This window comes from Heloderma suspectum, chromosome 5 (genome assembly GCF_057233095.1).
Source record: "Heloderma suspectum isolate Gila_16-S chromosome 5, 16-S_ref, whole genome shotgun sequence".
Classification (NCBI taxonomy): domain Eukaryota; kingdom Metazoa; phylum Chordata; class Lepidosauria; order Squamata; family Helodermatidae; genus Heloderma; species Heloderma suspectum.
The window spans coordinates 214,785,432-214,806,574 of record NC_139462.1 but is presented as its reverse complement, the minus strand read 5'-3'; the positions used below and the strand labels follow the sequence as shown (position 1 = coordinate 214,806,574).

Genomic DNA, 21,143 nt, shown 5'->3' with positions numbered 1-21,143 from the left:
TCATCCTAAAGGAAAATACAGCAGGAGTGCTCACTATTTGGTAATATCCATTTTATGTTTACGGTACCTAGATAAACAGAACTCCAGTGTTTTTTTAAGCACTTCTCGCAAATCTTCTTGACCTTCTGGCTGCAGCTGTTCTTTACCTCCTAGACATGGAGAATATTAAGTCAACTCAAAGTCAAGAAAGAAATCTAAATTACTTGTAATAGTAGCTCCCTTCACATCAACACTGTCACCTCATTCATGATGGCACATGCAGCCAGCACCATAAAGGGCTCTTTACATGAATCGGTACAACAAAAATAATCTTGCACCAAAACACATGGGCTCTGCAGAAATGTCAGTGGACCACAGGCACACTTAGCTTGCAGCCATAGTCCACCCCTTGCCCCCATTAGAAAACATTAAACAAGAGAAGGATTATCTGAATTTTAAAAGCAGCAACGTTTTTATATAAGAGTTAATACACAAGCATTGATGCATTAGTTGTGATTCCTTTCCATTTGGAACAGCTTGTAAGAAGCCATATGGACAAAGCAAGGCATGTAAATATTTGAATAAAGATTGGTTTTATGTATCTGGAAGCAATCAAGAGGGCCTTGAGTATTCTCTTATTTGGCCCTGTTATTTACATCAGGGGTGGCAACATCTGAGGGCCCACAGACTCCACTCAGGCCTGTCCTCTGCCTCTGCAATTCAGCTGTGGTGGGGGGAAATTCTGCTTTAAAACAAGGCATGCAGGGAGCATGCACTTTGTTCTGGAAGCAAACTTGCTGCTCTTTTTGCTACAGTTACAAATTCACTCACCCTCTTTATACGCTCAGTGAGCCAGTTCGCACAATCACTGTGGGTTAAACAAGCCACTTGGCCTTGTTAAACAAGTCCGAACCTGGGTGGCATGGCTTGTTGGAGGGGGAAGCAACCCTCAAATGACCCAACAGGCCATGGCTGAATTATTTCTGTTCCTAGAGGAGATACTGAGCTTCACAAAGAACATTAGTTTAAAATAAAAAAGCATGTTATGTAAGCATTTGGACATCTAGCATCTATCCTCCATTGTATAAAAATGTTAGGACTGCAACATGTGCACAGCTCTATGTTAATACTGTGCAAGTGAAGCTTTTGGCAGTGGTTGACTATTCATTATGCTGAGGATCTCGCTTTTTTTTTTTAAACTGGGAAAAGTAAGTTAATTAATTAATTAATTAATTAATTAAATGTCTTAATAGCCCATCTGGCCGGTCACCCGGCCACTCCGGGCAATGTACAACAGTACAATTTTAAAAAGTAAAATTATACATTAAACATTGTTTAAAAATACCCTAACCCACCCCAAATGCCTGCCTGAATAACCAAGTTTTCAGTGCGTGGCGGAAGCTCATTAAAGAGGGGGCATGGCTGAGTTCCCTAGGGGGGGAGTTCCACAGAGTGGGGGCCACCACAGAGAAGGCCCTCTCCCTTGTCCTCACCAGCCTAGCTGTCCTGGCTGATGGGACAGAGAGAAGGCCATCCGAGGCTGATCTTGTTGAGCGGCCTGTCTGGTGTTGCTGGAGGCGCTCCTTGAGATAGGCTGGGCCGGAACCGTATAGGGTTTTAAAGGTCAAAACCAACATCTTGAATTTGGCCCAGAAAACAACTGGTAACCAACTCCTTCAGCACCGGAGTGATGTGATCACGCCAGTGGCTGCCTTTCTGGTTCTCAGGGTGTGAAGGGAGTGTCTTGAAAGTCTGTAGGCAATAGCTGGTATTGATGTGTGTGTGTGGGGGGGGGGGGCAGTAAGCAGATTTCCAGTGTCCCATATAGCTCTTTCGCTCTGAGACCAGGAAAAGCAGAATTATTCAAGATACACACACATCACAACTTTCAAAGCACACAAACCTGATTAAGGTATTAAACAAACGATGCATTGTTGACACTTTTCATTACAGATTCAAAATCAGTAAGGTACCAAAATATGCAGACTCTCAGCCTCTGACTTTTTATATATGCTTAATTAATCCAGTAAAGATATTCACCACCCAAGACCCTGGATATCCACAGTCTGGAAGGTAAGACCTTTTAATTTGGATCTGTTTTTGGTGGCCAGGGCTAAGCAGAACGAGGGATGGGTTTGAATATTTGAAACATTGCACCTGTATGATCAATCTGATGTTTATTTAAATGTATTGTTACCCACTAGAAGACTTTGGGGACCAGGTTGGCTAAAATCCAAATTAAGAATTATCAACAACCTCAGATATGCAGGCGATACCACCCTAATGGCAGAAAGCGAAGAGGATCTCAAGAGCCTCTTGTTGAGGGTGAAAGTGGAGAGTGCAAAAGCTGGTTTGAAACTCAACATTAAAAAAAACTAAAATCATGGCATCTGGCCCCATCACTTCCTGGCATATAGAAGGGGAAGAAATGGAAGCAGTGACAGATTTTATTTTCTTGGGCTCCAAGATCACCGCAGACGGTGACTGTAGCCATGAAATTAAAAGACGCTTGCTCCTTGGGAGGAAAGCTATGGCAAACCTAGACAGCATAGTCAGAAGCAGAGACATCACCTTGCCAACAAAGGTCCATCTAATCAAAGCTATGGTTTTCCCAGTAGTAGCGTATGGCTGTGAGAGCTGGACTATAAGGAAGGCTGAGCACCGAAGAATTGATGCGTTCAAACTGTGGTGCTGGAGAAGACATGAGTCTCCTGGACTGCAAGGTGGTCAAATCAGTCAATCCTAAAGGAAATCAACCCTGACTGCTCATGGGAAGGACAGATACTGAAGGTGAAGCTCAAATATTTTGGCCACCTAATGCGAAGAGAAAACTCCCTGGAAAAGACCCTGATGCTGGGAAAGATTGAAGGCAAAAGGAGAAGGGGACAGCAGAGGATGAGATGGCTAGATAGCATCACCAATGCAATGAATATGGACTTGAGCACGCTCCGGGAGAGAGCGGAGGACAGGAAGGCCTGGCGTGCTATGGTCCACGGGGTCACAAAGAGTCGGACACGACTGAACAACAACAATTATGCAAGTATTATCTTTCATTGATTATGAGATGTAGATGTCAGTATTTCATCTATATTTGTTATGCAACACATAACGCTACTGTTACAGCACACATACAAGCAGGACAAAGCTAGTCACATGTGCAGAGCAAGCAGCAATTCCTTCCAGATGAATTGGACCTGGTTGTACACACAGGCATGCTGGAAAGGTTGTTATATCAATTGCCAATTCCTATTTCAGACTATATATGAAGGTCTTAAAAGAAGTGACCATTGTTAGGGTATGGTCATTTCTGTAGCAATGCCTATAATTCAATGTTGCTCACGCAAACTTCATCAGTAGCCTGTAAATCAGCAGCTTGCAAATTCTTGGCATATAGATATATTTAACATAAACACTGGAGGTGATTTTGTAAGTTGAAAACACAAATAGCTGACTTGAGTGCCGCTTTCTTATTGCGGGGGATTAAATTAACTAATGAACAATTTTTTAAAAAGATAATGAACTTATTTGAAAATTGTTTTCTTACCCGTCTGAGTGTTTTCATGCATAGATTCATACTCTGGATGATCTAAATCCAAAGGGTTCATATCTGTTTGGTCTGATAATGGAGCAGTTAGTGATGGTTCTTGTAGTTCTGTTAATGATTCATTCTGGTGCTTTTTGTCACCATCACCATTGGCCTCCAATCCTGTTGAGAAAACTGCAAGAGTCAAACCAAGAAATTATTTATTTGCTTTCAATCAGACAAGAAAGGCTTTAAATTCTGAATTACTGCCAGACTGGTAGCTTTGAGAGAGAGAGAGAGAGAGAGAGAGAGAGAGAGAGAGAGAGAGAGCTGCAACTGAGAATTTTGCCGTACCTAAAAAGACTAACAATCCATAGATTAGTCCTTCATGTGCTACAAGGCTGTTACATTGGTAAAAGAACCTAAAGTGTTGTTAAATTACTATAGCTATGCAATTTGTTACTTGCCTACTCACAATTGCTGCTGGGTAGCTAGTTAAACAGCAAACAACCCACTTATCACTGCCTCAGGATGAGCCATTACCCAGTGCCAGTCATAGCCTTTCAAACTGTAACCAACTCTCTGACCAGGTTCAGATGACATGCCACAGCATATGTAACTCCCGCCTGGGGGTTGTCATGTCATGCAAACCCGGTGAGCGTGGGTTATGTGAGGGCTAAACAATCCTTGCATGATCCATGGTCTGTTCTAGGGTTATGCAAGGATTGTTTAACCCTTGCATAACCATGCCCGCCAGGTTTGCATGACATAACAACCGCTGGTGGCTGCATGCAGCCCACATGCATACAGCTTCAGTATGGGTTAACCATGGTGGGCTGTCGCGTTGTTTGAACAGCTCCTATTTGTTTCTTTATTGAAGAAATAGTATAGTATGTTCCCAGGCCCTCTTTTTGCTTAGAGAACTAGTAGCTGTGTTCCTTCTGCTAGAAACAGCCACATGGGTTAGCCAAGTGTACATTTGATTAGACCAGGAGAGAAGCAGAAGGGAGGACCATGGGTATAGACTAAACAGGGTATAGGCAGCTGCCCCAAAATGAGGAAAGCAAATTTATTTCCAAGACTAAGGGAGCAATCCTATCAGGATAGGGGGCTGCCTCTGAACTCGGAAGTGACCACCTATCCAATGCAGGGTGGGCGGAGCGCTAAGGGGATCTCCTCCGCTGTGATCTAGTCACCCTGCACTTGCTGCCAGATGGCCATATTCAGCTGTCTAGCTGCAGGACTTCAGAGCACGGGGTGGGGGGGGGGAGGCCAGAGAACACATCGAAGGCATTGTATCAGCACTTCTGCACTCCCTGCCCCCAGGAAACCCCCTTTTGCCCCACTCCGTGCTGCTCATCTGAGCGTGGAGCCTGGGGACGATCTGCACCACCTACAAGGCGGCGGAGGCAGGGAGACAGTTTTCCAGGCTCTGAGGTTGGTTCTCGGACACTGAACAAACCTATGGCCGTCTAGCCGCTGTCTAGCGGCTGTAGGATTGCACCCTAAACTACTGTAAGTGCCAGAATAAGTTTTCTTCTGAGAAAACAAAGGTGTGGATCTAGATTGCTTACTCATACCTTCTTTGCAGGAATCTGGTGGATGATCTGGTATTTCTTCCCAGGTTTTGCTCACACTACCATCAGTAGCGCCACTTGCCTCCACGTGTAACATGTGATTCCCCCATACTTTTGCATTAGGATTTAATTCGGAAACCTTGGCTGACTCCTATAAAACAGTGTTTGGATTACACTCTGTGGATTAACATCTGAAGCATGTTTGACAAAGAATACAACTACATGCTGAAATTAGATTAACTTGCTCAATCTTTTTTACAGACATACTTCCCTGTGAAGTTAGAAATCCCTGTAATTTTAACATGATAACTTATTCTAATGCCCCTACATGTGGTGAAAGATATACACACAACTGGTAAAAAAAGAAAGAAAAAAGTGCCTTATGATGAGGTCTCTCATCAAGATGTTTAGATAAAGTCACAGTGTTAATTATTAAGACAAATTCATAAATACTTAACATTTGCATAGTTCTTCAGAGTGTTCAAAGCAATTCACCTACATTGGCTTGGATCCTAAACTGGCTCTTCTGTACTTACTGGGGTGTGTGTGTGATCCCACCAGCTCCCCCTTCAATCTGCAGCCCCCTGCACTGTATCTTATACCACTCCCAAGGGACTGCTCCAGGAGCAGGTTTTCAGTTGTATAGGGAAGGGGGAGGTGGGAAAAGTTCTGTTTCATTCATGGCAGGAAAGTTGGCATCCAAGCCTTTATTTATATTTAGGGTAAGACTGTTTTTCTCCTCCAAAAGGACATGTCTAAAGTGGTGCACAACAGTGGTAAATGGCACAATAAATGATTAAAAACTACAACCACACAAAAAAGCAAAGGCATCAGTAAATACAAACACTAAGAAGAGAGCTATATTAAAGGCAAAAAGAAATCTAAGCATCAGGGAGATCCAAGGCCAAAATTATCTCAGACGGGTGGGCAACTCTGAGGCCTCTGGGGACCAATTTCAATTCCCTGGAACCCCCTGGGGACTGCTGAATGTTGGTGGTGGTGGCAGCAGCAGAACAATGGGTGGTTTGCTGCTGAATTTTGGTGGCCTAAAATTTAGCTTTAAACCAAGGCTTTAAAGCCAAATTTGGCCTTTTTAAACTACTGTTGCAGTTTGCTACTGAAATTCAGTGGCAAACTGCCAATTGTTTCGCTGCCGCCGCAACAGCAATTTTGGCAGTGGCAATGGGGGTGGGCACCCTTAAGGTGGGGGGGCACATGCAGTACATGTGCTGCCCACCCCAATCTCTGTCATTCTTGCAAAAGCCCTGTAAAGGTAGGTTTAAACGGTTATTCTAATATTGCAAAGGGAGGGGAGCAGAAGGTGACTGATAATTTGCCTAAGGCTACCTAGGAAACCCATGGCTGAGGCAGGCTTTGAACCAGGGAGTTTCCAGCTCATACTAAGCCTGCTCTTATTACTTGGAATTAAGTTCCAAAGTCAGAGACATTGGGACTTTTAAAGCAATGCATTTAGGATCTGAGTATATTAAAGAAACAACACTAAAGAGCATATGATATTTATGGACTCTGGGTTATCTTCAGTTTTTTTTTTTATAAAGCGGCGAAACCATTTGACCAAAGTTCCTGGCCAGAAAGGAAAACCAATAAACTATATATTTGGAATATTTATATTCTACTCTTCCACTGCATTTGCAGAACTCAGGGTAGCTTACAACAGTTTTAAAATAAAATCCAACAAAAACGCAAAAACCAAACAAACATACAAGCTGCAGTAAAAAGCAACAAGTGCAACAAATGAAACCAATCTAAAAAACAAGGTAATTAGCAATAAAATACTCAAACCAGCAGGTCAAATGCTTGTCACAATAAAAAAAAAGTATTGGCCAATCATTCAAGTGGATTTTTTAAAATCCCGTCAACATTTTGTTGTTGTTCAGTCGTGTCCGACTCTTCGTGACCCCATGGACCATAGCACGCCAGGCCTTCCTGTCCTGCACTCTCTCCCGGAGTGTGCTCAAGTTCATATTCATTGCATCGGTGATGCTATCTAGCCACCCATCAACATTAGTCCATTATTAAGCTTAGGTGAAATGAAGTCCTCAATTTTGACTTGCAAACAATTTATCTTGTAAAACAGAACTGAGCTGAAAGTTTTGGAAGTAGAAATATCAAAGCAAGCAGGAGAGCAGAACAAGAAATGCAAAGGAAAAGCCAAAGGGATGTATATCTAACTTGTATTGTCCTTGTGGCAGTGACGCCTTGAAAAGAGACAGGAAAAGTATTAGACACACACAAGGGCAGGTGTGTGACACTGACGTGCTGCTGGTAGAAAGGCTCCCATGCTGTGTGTTGGAATTCATCAGCCAAAGTGTTGGTTGCAGGCTTCTAGTACAACTTATTGTAGAAGTATTAAAGTGTTCTAAGATTGTTTCTTCATCATGGTAAGTTGTAAGAGTGCATTGCTAGCTATTGCAATTTATGTTTTACAATCTAATAACCATATGGTTGTGATCAATGGGCCTATTTATGCAACAATTCCCTTAAAGAATTCAAGCCTGTACTACACTGGAATCTTTATGAGAAATACATCTCTGAACACTTCTACAATAAATTGTTTTTTGCACAGCTTTTGCCTGCCTTTCCAAATAAATACAACAGCCAGCATAACAAGATAATAGGGATGTATGAGAAATTAGTTCCAGTTCAGTTTTGATCAGCATTTGCCCAGTTTGCACCTTCCAGACTGAAAATGGACTTGGGCACCATCTATGGTCAAAGTCTGGACATTTCTGGGCTTGCAATGTGATTCGCGGACCCCCCAAAATGTTGGACATAGAATCATAGGATAGTAGGGTTGGAAGGGGCCTATAAGACCATCAAGTCCAACCCCTGCTCAATGCAGGAATCCAAGTCAGAGCATCCCTGACAGATGGCAAACTTATGCATGTCTACTTGTAAGTTCAAGTGACCAGTTAGGCTTACTCCTAGGTAAGCATGCACAGGACACTTCAGCCTTAAGTACCTGTGTACAGAATGTTTAGCTAATTATCTACCAGTGCATTGCTTTAAGAATTCTATTAGGAAACTGTTAATGACATACTCATGTCATCCCACTGACAAAGGCAGGTAAGCCACTCTGCTTGCATTTGGTGGCTTGAGTACACAGATGTCTGGCAAGAGCAGTGATATATACATATTACGTATCCATACTATTCTGTGGGAAGGGGCATGATTTCAGCAGAAGTGGGCAACAGGACCAAAATAGCAGAAGCTCTTAAAATTTAGACACAACTGTGTCACACCTGGGAAGAAATTCAACTGTGCAGCTTTCTCCAGTTTTCCTTCAATTAGACCCCATCCAATTCTACAGTTACTGTGCACAAATGGCTAAAAACAGTTTGCTGCATAATGGTAGGGATGCTTTTTCAAATCCTCATGCCTGAGCTCTCAAACAGGAGTGCAAGTATGGGAACACAATTTATTTCCCAACTGAAACTTTTGGAGATGGGATAGAAAGGACTTATCTAAAGTATGCTAAAGTTAGTAAAACATTAGATTTCATGTGCTAGGGATGGGGTAGAGACAGTAAGAGATTAGTACATGCCTGTCACAAAATAGGGACCAAGATGCCCTAATATATGCCTTAGGTTTAGCACCTGATAGTGGAAGGGTTACCACATTGCATCCAGAGAAAAACGAGTGGAACTCAACTTGTATATTAGGGCTTTTCTGGCTCCTTCCCTTACAGTATATTCCTCTTCACACCCCCAAAAGCTGTTCCTAAGAGCTGAAAAAACCCCTAGGATGGGGGTACAAGTTGCTGCAGCTGGACAGGGAACTTGAGAAATTTGGCAAGGCTGCTTTGTACAAGCAGAAGTGCTTTGCACAGGACACGTTTGGATCCAAACCATAGGATCTTAGACAATTTTACATCAGATAAAAATCTTCAAATTAAGGTTCAAACCACAGATTGGATTTAAAAAGTGCTTCATGAATCAAATTATAATTGTAAAATACTTACACGCTCTGCATCTCTATCTTGCCATCCCCAAATATCACTGTTCTGTTGTACTAGCAACTGGTAAGGGTATCCTCCAATATCAAAAGGAGGAACTGACAAGTCTCCAGCTTGATTTTGTAGCGTCTCACTAGTAGTGCATATATTATCAGTTTTGTTAGAAGATAAATTAATCCACAAATATCCCATCAGATATTCCTCATCATGAGTAAAGTCAGTGGCTGAAAAAAACCTGCTTAATGGAGCAGACTGACAAAGCGGATATGCTGTTCCCGAGTCACCTATATCACCCTGGGAATCTCTTATATCCATTTTGTGAGTATTATCAGATTCCTTTAAAATATCTTCCATCAGATCTAATACATGCTTTGTACTGCCTTCCTCAGATTCTTGGTCATTAGCAGAGGCAAGAGGTATTTCGTACGAAGGAGTAGCAGCATATCTATCTACCTGCCTTGGATCAATGCAAATCCCACCAGCATCTTTATAAGTTTCCAAGCTGCAAGTCAGAACACCCTTAGAATCTGTTCTAGAAGTACATTCCTTCTCAGCTTTCAGTTTATGCAGGCTACTTTCAGGAGCTGAGTTGTTTGTATTTTCTTTTAATATATTTGTATAGAGAGCTGACATTCCAGAAATTAAGGGCCTAAGAGGACATATGGCTTCCATCGTGTTTTGTTCGGGTAGAGCGCTGTTTTCATGGAGTCCTGAACTTTTTTCATTTGCTCTGGTTGATGTTCTAGTATAATCAGTTTCTACATTTACACTTCTAGCATAATTTTCATCAACTGATGCAGGAAACCTTTCAGTTTTAAATTGGCTGTTAGCTCTGTTAAATTGCAAGACACTTACAGGCACCTCCAGAATTACAGGCCTTTCTTGTACATTTGAAGATATACTGTGCTTTTGCATTAGATTACTGTTGTTTAATATACAACCGTCATGAACAATGGAACATTCAGAATCTGGTTTAGTTTCCATTTGACTATTTGTTTTCCCTTTATGGTGTTCAGATTTCAACCTGTTTACAGGCTCTTCTACAGTTATTAATCTGCAAGGGTTGATCCCTGCACTCACTTGATCTTCCAGTCTATAGAATGCACAGTTGTCCCACAGCTTACATTGTTTATCATTCAAATCCATTTCACCCGCTTCAGAATGTGCCAAACAGACAGCGCAGCTGCTATCTTCATTAAGTGAACTAGAATATTCATGTGTTTTAACATCATTTTTGGTATCTTCACTTCCCCATGATCCCTCACTCAAACCACTCAAGTCTGAAGGTATGCTTTCTGTTTGAGACAGGTTTTGCTGAGTAGCCCTTATACAGGTGCAATCTTCATTACTACTAAACTCTTGAACATGGGATATGTCTGCTTCAAAAACCAAACTATTTAACGTTGAAAGCATTTTCACAGTGTTTTCTGTCAGATTTTCACGGCTGCAGGAAGTTTCAAGATGAGAAATATCTTCATATTTCAAGAGTTGGTCTACAGTATATTGTTGACAAAAGTCAGGTGTTTCCTCATCACTGCAGGCAGATATTGTCCAAAATTCATTTACACTCCCTGTAAAAATTTCAGTCTTCAGTCTATTCTCTTGACTTATGTTTTTTGTATTATTTTGATTTATAGAGACTAAATCATTGGCTGTTTCATCAAATTCTGATGAATGCTTGGGATTTTCTAAGAACTGCTTAGAGTTGTCTCCTTCAGTATTTTGATTTTCATTAAGCTCAGACTTTATAACTTCTATATCACAGTTGCTCTCATTATCTAAAGTGGAACTGCGTTCACATGTCATGCTTTTTAACTGTAAAGAATATTCACCATCTTTCTCTAAGAGTGCAGGTGTTGGAGAATTTTTTCCACTAACCAATTCATTCACAAAGATTCTACTATCTAGTGTATCCATTTCCAGAGTTCTATTTTGAGGGTGTTCTTCAGCATATGCTCGTGACCTTAAACCATCTACTCCTATGCTGTCAGTATTTAACCTATAGCCCCCATTCACTAAGCCGACTGAAGTTTTTATCTCACTTTCTGGCACTAAACTATCATCTATTAAGTTGTAAGATACATTTTTCAGGATGCTGAAGTCAACTGGTGCTTGCAATGGCTTCTGGACTAAGAGCTCTTTCCCACTTTCAAGAGGCCCTGTCATACTGTACATTTCCAGAACAGCTGATGCTTTTACATTTGAAGAAGTCTCTTCATCCACAATAGCTTGCCCTTCTTCTACATCCATTCTCAGATCATCATCTATTATACAAATACTGTAGAACTCATCTCTGGTGGTTATATGGTGCCTGTCTATATCAAGATATGCAAAGGTTGAAGCTGCTGTTTCTCTGTCTGCTCTACTTGAAATTATTGCTTTAGAATTACCTTTAACAGCCTCTACTTCATCCTGCAGTAGTAAACACTTGCCCATAATTGGGGTTTCTTTTACACTGCATTTACTTAAAGCTTTTGGTAAGGAACTTCCTTGGCTTAAAGCCTCTGGCACATATGAAGTGGGAGTATTTTCAAATGAACACTTTCTAGCTACAGTAGATCCAGTTTCACTATTGCTATTAATATGGTAGCTGCCTGCATTATTCACACATTGAGCATTACTATTCCTATGTTCTGTAAGCCTTTCACAACCAACTGCATCTTGCATTAGTTCAGACTCTGGTAAACTGTCATACCTACTCAAGACCCTTTTCACATTATGTGGATGGATCTTAAAATGTCTACCGGTAACATGGTCACCTTCAGCAATGCCCAAACAATGGTTTAAAGGATATTTAACTGACTCCATGCAGCTGTTATGAAGAGCAGCTTCTCCACAAACTGTCTCCTGGATTACATGCAATTCCTTTTCCTCCACTGTTTCCAAAATTGAAGTTAAAGTTTTACTTATCCTGTTTTCAGAGGCCTCCTCCTCAGGAGATTCTCCCAACAGACTCATTTTCTCATTTTTGCTGTTATTTAATTCTTTACTGAAACAGCAACCCATTTTGTTATGTTCTCTTTTGCAAGTCCCGGAACTGTAAGTGCCTTTCTGCATATGTCCACTTCACTTTAAGGCTGCTTGTGAGACAAGCCAATACCCAGAAGCCAAAAATAGTACTGTTTCAAGAGTGCAGGGGTGTCATTTGCTATTGCCACTCAAAATCCAAAGCCCAGTTACTGAGAAATGCCTTAGTATGTTATCATATGTATAGCAAAGATTACACTAAATAATTTACCTTTTAATATATTTTTCTGGCTTATACTATGAACTGGGGGTATCTTCCTGATTTTTTCATGAACTGAACAAGCAGTTTTTAGGCATGTTAGGAGTCTTTCCTTGTGAATGTAAGAATTCCTCTCAAAAAGCCACAAACGCACTTGACTGAATTCCAAAATAGTGTTTGTGTGCATTTTTAATCTGTTCCATTCAGCAGGTTACTTTGAATGAATGAGGAAATCTGATTGGAAGAAAATATGAGACATCCACTCACAGTAAATCAAAATTTTAAAGACAGTGTAAATTAAAACTGCATCTATATTATTCCTTGCCTTATTGGAAGACTATTTGGAAAAAGACTGTCTTGTTTACCCACTCTCAGGGTGAACAGAAATAAATTATTTTTAACATTTAAATTTGATTTTTTAAATTTAACAAATTTCTCTTCTGAAAATAGCAGTTTCAATTAAATCTCATCATAAATACGCTAAACCTACTCTTACCGTTACATAAAGATGAATTAATGGTTCTGTCATGCTCACACGCATTGAATTTGCCACCAATTAAACACGGGCATTCATTCTTGCTTCCAGTTTCTATTGGACTAAAGTAACAGGCTAGACAGGATTCTTTGTTTTTTTGGTTATGTGGCAGTAAAGCTGGGCCAAACAAGGTAAAGGAGTTAGTTAAGTCTGAAAGACAATATAGCAGGGTGGATAAAAATCAATGCTTTAAAAAAAAATATGTATCAGAAAAAAATGTATTTTTAACATTTTAAATTGGATTTTTTGGTTTGGTTTTTTTTAAAAATGTAAATATTAAGCTTCTCTTAATAACGAGGTTAACATTAAATAATCTGAATAAAAGCACGTTAGCCATACTGTTAATCTCTAAACGGAATCAACACCTCTACCAGATACTTTGAGTTAAAAGAGGCTTTTCTATGCAAACGAAGAACCAATCTGATCATTTCTCAAATATGAGTATTTATGCTCTATCTACCAGGCATAGACATTTCATTTTCACCTGATGAAAATAATCTGTTCTTGTCAGCCCAGTAACAATTAAACCTTGCTTCGTCTAGTCATGGGCATTTAATTTTTGCTTGCTACTTTGTTTTTGTGAGGGCAAGGCTGGACAAGACAGAGTGAAGCAGAAAGAAAAAGGGCATCTTTCTGTAGACCCCATATACTGCAATTCTATAACCACTTCGCCTGTGAGCAAGCCCCAGTTAACGCAATGGAACTCATTTCTGAGTAGATCTGTACAGGATTGCACTGATAACCTCAAACTGCCATGGATACTGGTCATAAGCAAGACCCTATATGGGAAGATTATAAAGACAGCCCATCTATAGGTAAAAAAAAAAGGAAAGCATGCAAAATATATACAGCAAGACAGAGAGATGCAAAGCCTGCTTGTAAGAATAGAACAGTATGACTAACACTTGATTTAGTTGTAAATTAACATTATTTAGTGGTCAGCTGTGAATCATTGTTCAGGAAACATATGAAAATGTTTAAATGGGAAAACTGCTTTAAATCACCTTGATTTAAATCAATCCACCCCGTTCACTTTCAGCATACAATTTACATACTGTTCTTCCTGACAACCTAATACTATTGATCTCAATCTCTCCATCAGATGTTTACATTAACATACAAGCTGGGGGAGGGAAGGAAATCCAATTTTGTCCACAAAACATGTGGCATGTAGAATGAACCATTCCATAAGGTATAGGTGGGTCAGGAGAGTGAGCTACACAGGTTTTTGCCTCAGTCTGACTAGTGTGGGTACACAACTTAGAGGCCCAACTTTTCATCTTGAATTATGTGCTGGTAAATATTATTCCTAGATGGGCTTCTACCCTCATTGTAGCCTGAAGAAGTTCCCAGTTACAGTCAGGAAAGAAATGGCATGAAAGTTGCCACTTTATAAGTCCTGTATGGATGCCATGTTTCACACTCACTAGGTTCAAGATGTTTCATCGCAGATCTTGTTTCATAAATTTCACTGCAGCTACATACCCTGCTTTCCAATGTCTCAAGTGAAACTAAACTGAAGTGTAAAAAAGAAAAGCAGCCCCTTATGTCCAAGTGGTCCTCGCCAGACAGCATTCTTCTTTTTGTATCTTTTGGATAGGCAGGTCCTAACACTCCAGTCTGCCTATATTTAAATTCCATCTGGCCCACATCTACTGAGTACTGCGAGCCAAAACCAATGTGCTTAAGTGGGCAAAGAGTGGCCACTAATTCAAAATCCAAAACAGCAACAAGAGCAGCAAACTGGGTCCAGACTAAACTTGTTGCAGTTATATTCCAATGAAATCAAAATGAAAACTTAGTCCTATTTGATCTCAATGGCAACCAAGTGTGACTAACTTGGTCTGGATCCAACCCAATGTAATCTTGCACCTGAAGCACCATTAGGGAAGTCATGCTTTGTATTGTTAACAGCAACTCAGATATTACTTTTTTTGCAGTGGTTTCCAATACTGAGCAGTTCAGATGACTGGGGTTTTCATCCAACTTATTCCTTCACACTCAGTTCCAATTATTTTCACAAGAATTGGACTAGGCAAGATATATATTAAAGGATACTCCATAGGGAAAAAAGTTTATATCCTTGTACCTGCTATTGATCATAATACAGGTTTTTCCAGATTATTAATTGAAAGAAGGTTAAAATGTCCTTCACAGATACTTTTATTGATGTGATTTTTAAAGATGTTCTCCACTATATTTTTGGTGGGATCTGGTAAATAAAGAATCCCATAACTGTGCAAGCTATTTCAATAAGTCATTGTGGTTGGTGAAGTTAGTCTTGGAATGTCTCCAACAACAATATCTCATCCAACCTCTCCTTGCACCAATAGTTGGCTTTGGTAAATGAACCTGCCTGCCTTCTTTGCTATTAGTATACTTTGTTGCTTGCCCAAAGGATGACACCATGATATTTATGTTGGAAGTCACACATGGAGCACCACAGTACTCTAAGCGTGGACATTTTGATTTATTCACATTTCATCTTATGAAGCCAACTCTTCTAAAAGAGTCAGTGAGCCATCTTTTATAAAAGAATCACACGTACATTTTTTGCCATAGAAATGAAATGCATATATAGCACAAAACGGCAAGAGAGCATATCGGAAACTTTAACTATGTTCTATGGCAGCTTATCCTTGCTTCTAGACCAATTCCACGAATGGAATCAGTAGTGTTCTCTCTCTTGAGTGTAACTAGCACTACCAGAAGGTGAAGGATTGCTTCTATTTTATATGCTCAGCACAGCGACATAAAATCAGCACAGGGAAGAGTTCGATTTCCTGTGGAATCATTTTGGAAAACAGTTTGAGAAGATACCAAAGATAGGCACACACTGCAGGGTACAGAACAGTGTCTAAAATGCTTATGTTTTCATGCAGCTATTTATCAAGACTTCATTACAATACTTACCAGATGAGAACTATCTTTAACTTCTTGTACTTGCTGCACCTGCGGTTCAGCCACAACTTTAGTGTCCTGATCAGAAGTCATGAGCTGCCTGCTTTTTGGCTCCTCAGAGAGAACTGTATTGATCACCTTCTAAGCTGCAGAGTAGAAGAAAAGAAGTCACAAAGAATGCATAGTTCATTTTGTATACAACTAGAAGTGGTAAAGAGAAAGCTATGTCAATCCATAACAGTTGGCAGATTATACTGAAAAGTGCAGGGTGTGTACTTGACCTTCCATGAAAAGCATCTGATTGGGTTATTTTCATCCTGTTCATAGCCCCACTGGCAAAACTAAAGTTTTTCAAGAAATAAATTTCTAACATGCAGAAAGCTCATTAGCATGTCCCTCATCCCATGCAGTTCCAGAGGGTCAGTTAATCCTCAGAAGTGGCTTGGGGGCACAGGGTACTGTTAAGGGGTGATGTCAGGAAAGCCCCACTGCATGAGCAGAGTAGCTGTGGACTCTGGATCCAGTCCACAGCTACTACAGTGCTGAAGTGTCCAAACTGATCTGTTTTCTGCATTTAGTTGGGCTAGCTACTTCAAAGTCACTCTGAATAACAGGCCATAATATTTCTGACTGTTAAGCTTGAGAACAGAGAACAGACTGGAAGTATGAATGATACGTCAAACCAATATTTTAAAGAAATAGTACAGTGCCAACCTCATGACACACTGAGCTGATAAGACCGGCCAGTTGACTCCATGGAAACAATTGGCATTTGCAATAAAGAGAGGACAGGTGATTAGATGCATTTGACTAGTAAGCAATGTATACACCAATTTCCATCTTTGAAATGAGAGACTGTACGCTTGCCAAGACTGTAATGCCAAAACAGGCACAGCACACTGCCAAGGAGTGAGAAATGTTAATCTTTTAAAGAAAAAGGTGTTATTTGCTACAGAACCTTTGATAATGTAGTTTGCTAATGAAACCTACTGACTGTTACACATATTTATATGCTTCTGACTTCGAACCAATCCACACCACAAAATCCATTGTCTACAGCCAAGCCATGCAGACTTGTTGGACAGAGACTCACAACTTAAGGTTTTAAATCAGGAATTTCTGGCTACAATACCCAGCCAACAAAGTAAAAACAACAACAGATCAACAGGGCTTTACTATAATCTACTACATGACAGTCAGAAGATAAAACCAGTTGTTACCATCAGTTCCCAGCTAAAACCACTCAAATGTATCATCAATGATCTACAACCCATCTTGGACACTTAGCCCTCACAGGTCTTGGGTGGCAGGCCTGTACTTGCTTACAGGCAGTCACTCAACCTAAAACTCACAAGCAGCAGACCTTGTCTGGGTTCGCACAACATAACCCACCATGGGCACCATAGTGGGTTGTCGTGTTGTCCAAACACACTGCATTTTCTGCAGGTTGGCTTATTTTTCTCAAACAAACCACCAAAATAATCTATAGCTTGTTATAGGGTTGTTCATACCCATTGTGGTTGTTATGCAGTCCAAACCCAAGAGAACGAGTTTATCATGGGTTGCTGGGACTGGCTGCAGAGCTTACCAAGAGCAGCAAAACAGCTAGTGCCGCCTCCATCCTCCCTCACCAGTGACTGCTCCTCCACCAGTGCCCAAACAGCAATTTGGAGGGACTGTCACTTGTTTGCCACCTTACAAAATTCTTTTCCGGGACTTTGGGTGTATGCAAATAGGGCCGTACTCCCCCCCATTCTTTCGTAAGTGAACAAGAGTGCAGATTTGTCTGTCCAATATGCATAGCATTGCCTTGTCAATTTTCCTGTATGTTTCAGCTGTCAAAAGGCGCATGGAAGTGAGAGAAACAAGTGCAGCAAAAGGGGGGCAGGAGAGATAACACAATACCTTCCACTTGGCAATGAGATTCTCTCGCTATTAAGTGCTGAACTGATACTTGTCAGTGTCCTCCTCCCATTCAACACTTCCCCAAGTCTCCAGCAAGTCCAGGGAGAAATTGGCTTCCCCCACCCTACCTGAAGTGCAGTAGCCTCAGCAGTAACTGCTCCAAGAAGGAGCTGCAAAAAGTAGCAGGGGGCCAATATCTCCCCTTTCTGGACTTGCTGGAGACTCAGAGGAGTGGTGAATGGGAGGACGACACTGACAGTTCAATTCTTAATAGCAAGAGAATGTCATTGCCAAGTGGGAAATATTGCAACTCCCCTTTTGGTGCATCTACTGCTCTCATATTCCCCCCGCCCTTTCAGTGCTTCTCAGTTGCACAAATGGGTTCCTCCCCTCCCTTAGTATTATTCCCCCACACCACACCCCAGTTCTTGGCAACTATGCACAAATTAGCTTATCTGCAAGCTCGCCTTGTCAGTTTCCTTGTATGTTACCTACTCCATTTTGGACAAAAAGGGGTAGAGATTGGAGTGGGGAGGGGGCCGGGAGGAGGAGACAAGACAGGTTCTGCCACAAAGATGCCTGGGATATGTGCCAGAGCCAACTGGAGGTCTGGGGGCGGGGAGAACAAGCCACAGCAAGCCTGATGTTCTGTTGGGCAAACAGTGGGTTGTTCTGTGAACAACCAACCCACCGTGGCTTATTTTCAGGGTGGGTTACAGTATTGTATGAACCCTTATAAGAAAGATACAGGCCACAGGAACCAAAGCCAGATGCCAACTCTGGCAACACTACTGCAGGACCTAATGATGTCATCCACAACATCAGGGGTTCATACAACTGCTCATCTTCTAGGGTGATATATGGCATCATTTGCTAGCAATGCTCTACTACATTCTACATAGGACAAACAGGCCAGTCTCTGTGCAAAAGAATACATGGTCACAAATCTGACATCACAAATGACAATATTCAAAAACCAGTGTGGGAACACTTCAGTCTCCTAGGATACTATGGCCTGGTTGACCTGCAACAATTCCTGGGTTGTTTCACCCAGGAATTGTCTGGGTTGAGCAACAGCAAGCAAGCACACTGCCTCCCACATCCTCATCACTTCTGCTTTCAATCAATAACCCAGGAACACCATTATTGTTACATCAGAATCAGGAACTCTGGGTTGTTTAGGGATTAAACAACCCAGAGTTAACTCAGTAACAAGCCACGGGCAATTGTTGGATTAACTCTAGATTAATTAACCTAATTTGTACTGGAATTTTTTCCAATTCAAAATTTTCCACAAAACCCACGTCACTAATACCCTGATGCCTATTTCAGCAGGGAATATTAGCTCTTTGAAATTTACAGTGGACTTGCTGCTGAAATTTAGTGCTGCTGACTAATATACACAGTTGCATTGCAACACACATTTAGTTTTACTGACACTCCCTGGTCTTTCCCATGAAGCTACTAAGTTTAGCTCTAAGCACAGGGGGAAAGCCCTACCCCAGTCCCCAGACTTCATGAAGTATTAATGTGACACATGAAGCTAACGAAGCACTGAATTAACAGCAGACTATAAACTGCAATTATGAGAGAGCACACCAGTGGACAGTATGAAGACCTGAAAACTCTTTCAACAAAGCGCTGATTTCCACACTAGCGAATATGTCGATCACCTCCATGCAATGGTGCGTGGGTTTGAACCTGTTATCACACGTACAGTAGAGTGAATGGTGTGGGCATAAGCAAGGTACACCCAGCTCTTGCAATCTGTCTCAAAGCCTGGAGTGCAAAGATTTCAGCAATTAGGTGCATATACATACTTACTTCACACTTTATAGACCTGCACCATACCATGCATTATTGGATTCACCACCATGGAACTAGCCTTAAGTTAAAGCCTTGACATAGGGGTGTGAAATGTTTTAGATTTCAACTCCCAGCACCCCTCACCACTGGCCATGCTGGTAAGAGGTTCTGGGACTTGAAGTCCAAAACTTTTGGAGATCTACCTTCTGCCCATCCTTGCCTTAACGGATTCCTACCCCTAAAAATGCTTTTAAAATCTTTATTATTGGAGTCATTTGTTTGTTTGTTTGTTTGTTTATTTCATTTCATTTCTATCCCGCCCAATAGCCAAAGCATTCAGGGAAGTTCACAAAAATGAAAACCAAAAAGCACACAGTAAAACAATATAAAACATATAGAACATTAAAACCACAATATAACAACACAACCAGAATAAAACTGGAATAAAACGAGAATAAAACCTAGCAGCAATGCAGAGATTTAAAATACAAATTTAAAACAGCAAAGGTAAAAGACTAGAAAACTAAAATGCTAAAATGCCTGGGAAAATACGAAGGTCTTCACCTGGCGCTGGAAGGAATACGATGTAGGTGCCAGGTGAACCTCACTAGGGAGCTCATTCCACAGCCGGGGTGCCACAGCAGAAAAGGCCCTCCTCCTAGTAGCCACCTGCCTCACTTATTATTTATTTATTGCATTTACATCCCGCCTTTTTTCCTCCAAGGAACTCAAGGCAGTGTACATGATCCTCCTCCTTCCTCCATTTTATCCTCACAAGCACAACCCTGTGAGGTGGGTTGGGCTGAGAGTCTGTGACTGGCCCAAAGTCACCCAGTGAGCTTCCATGGCCGAGTGGGGACTAGAACCCGGATCTCCCGATTCCCAGTCCAGCACTCTAGCCACTACACGGAGAAGGGCTGCTGGGGGTCTGGATGATCTGGGGGTCTGGGCAGGTACATATGGGAGGAGGTGATCCTTCAGATAACCTGACCTCAAGCTGTTTAGGGCTTTGAATGTTAATACCAGCACTTTGAATTGGGCCTGGAAATGGACTGGCAGCCAGTGCAGCTGGAAAAGTACCAGCGTAATATGAGCTCGTTGGCCAGTCCCTGTTAACAATCTTGCTGCCCTCTTTTGGACTAGCTGAAGTTTCCAGACCATTTTCAAAGGCAGCCCCACATATAACGTACAGTTCGGGATGTTGCCATTATGTAAAAAAATATATATATCCAAGTCAGGGAAAGTTGCATTACTGATCGATCATCCTTACAGTCCATCTTTATAAAGTTTTTGGAATTTACCATTCCATGATGATGTTTAGGCCTTAGAGTTACCATGATCCTATAGCAATCTAAGTATGTATGTATGTATTTATGTATTTATTTAATACAAGTAGCACTCTACTTAGAAAACATCTTTTATCTCATCTTTTGTGAAGACCAGAGCACAAATATCCTTCTAAAGGCAGGGATAGGGAACATGTGGCCCTACAGATGCTGTTCGACTGCAACTCCCATCAGCCCTAGCTGGCATAGCCAATGCTCATTTTTGCATTTAAACTCCTCAGTCCCTACTTGCAATGCCTAGCTTAGCCTACCTGATCATCTTTCCCGGTCAAACAGGAGATTACACCATGCAGTTCCCTTGTTCCTGATCTGATTAGCCCATAAACAATTTTCCAATTAAAAAGAGAGGTTTGAGAACACCAGAGTTTG

At 41.2% G+C, this 21,143-nt stretch overlaps 1 protein-coding gene across 1 annotated transcript in view; it reads right to left on the bottom strand.

Annotated features, from left to right (window-relative positions):
- LARP4B (La ribonucleoprotein 4B) overlaps nucleotides 1–21,143 on the bottom strand; it is a 66,071-nt gene that overhangs the window by 19,662 nt on the left and 25,266 nt on the right. The window contains exons 2-5 of the mRNA XM_084859247.1: nucleotides 15,730–15,863; nucleotides 5,083–5,230; nucleotides 3,524–3,685; nucleotides 68–149 (exon numbers count right to left, since the gene is read on the bottom strand). Coding sequence (XP_084715373.1) covers nucleotides 68–149; nucleotides 3,524–3,685; nucleotides 5,083–5,230; nucleotides 15,730–15,810 — 473 coding nt within the window. The 5' untranslated portion in view covers nucleotides 15,811–15,863. The remainder of the gene's footprint in view (nucleotides 1–67; nucleotides 150–3,523; nucleotides 3,686–5,082; nucleotides 5,231–15,729; nucleotides 15,864–21,143) is intronic.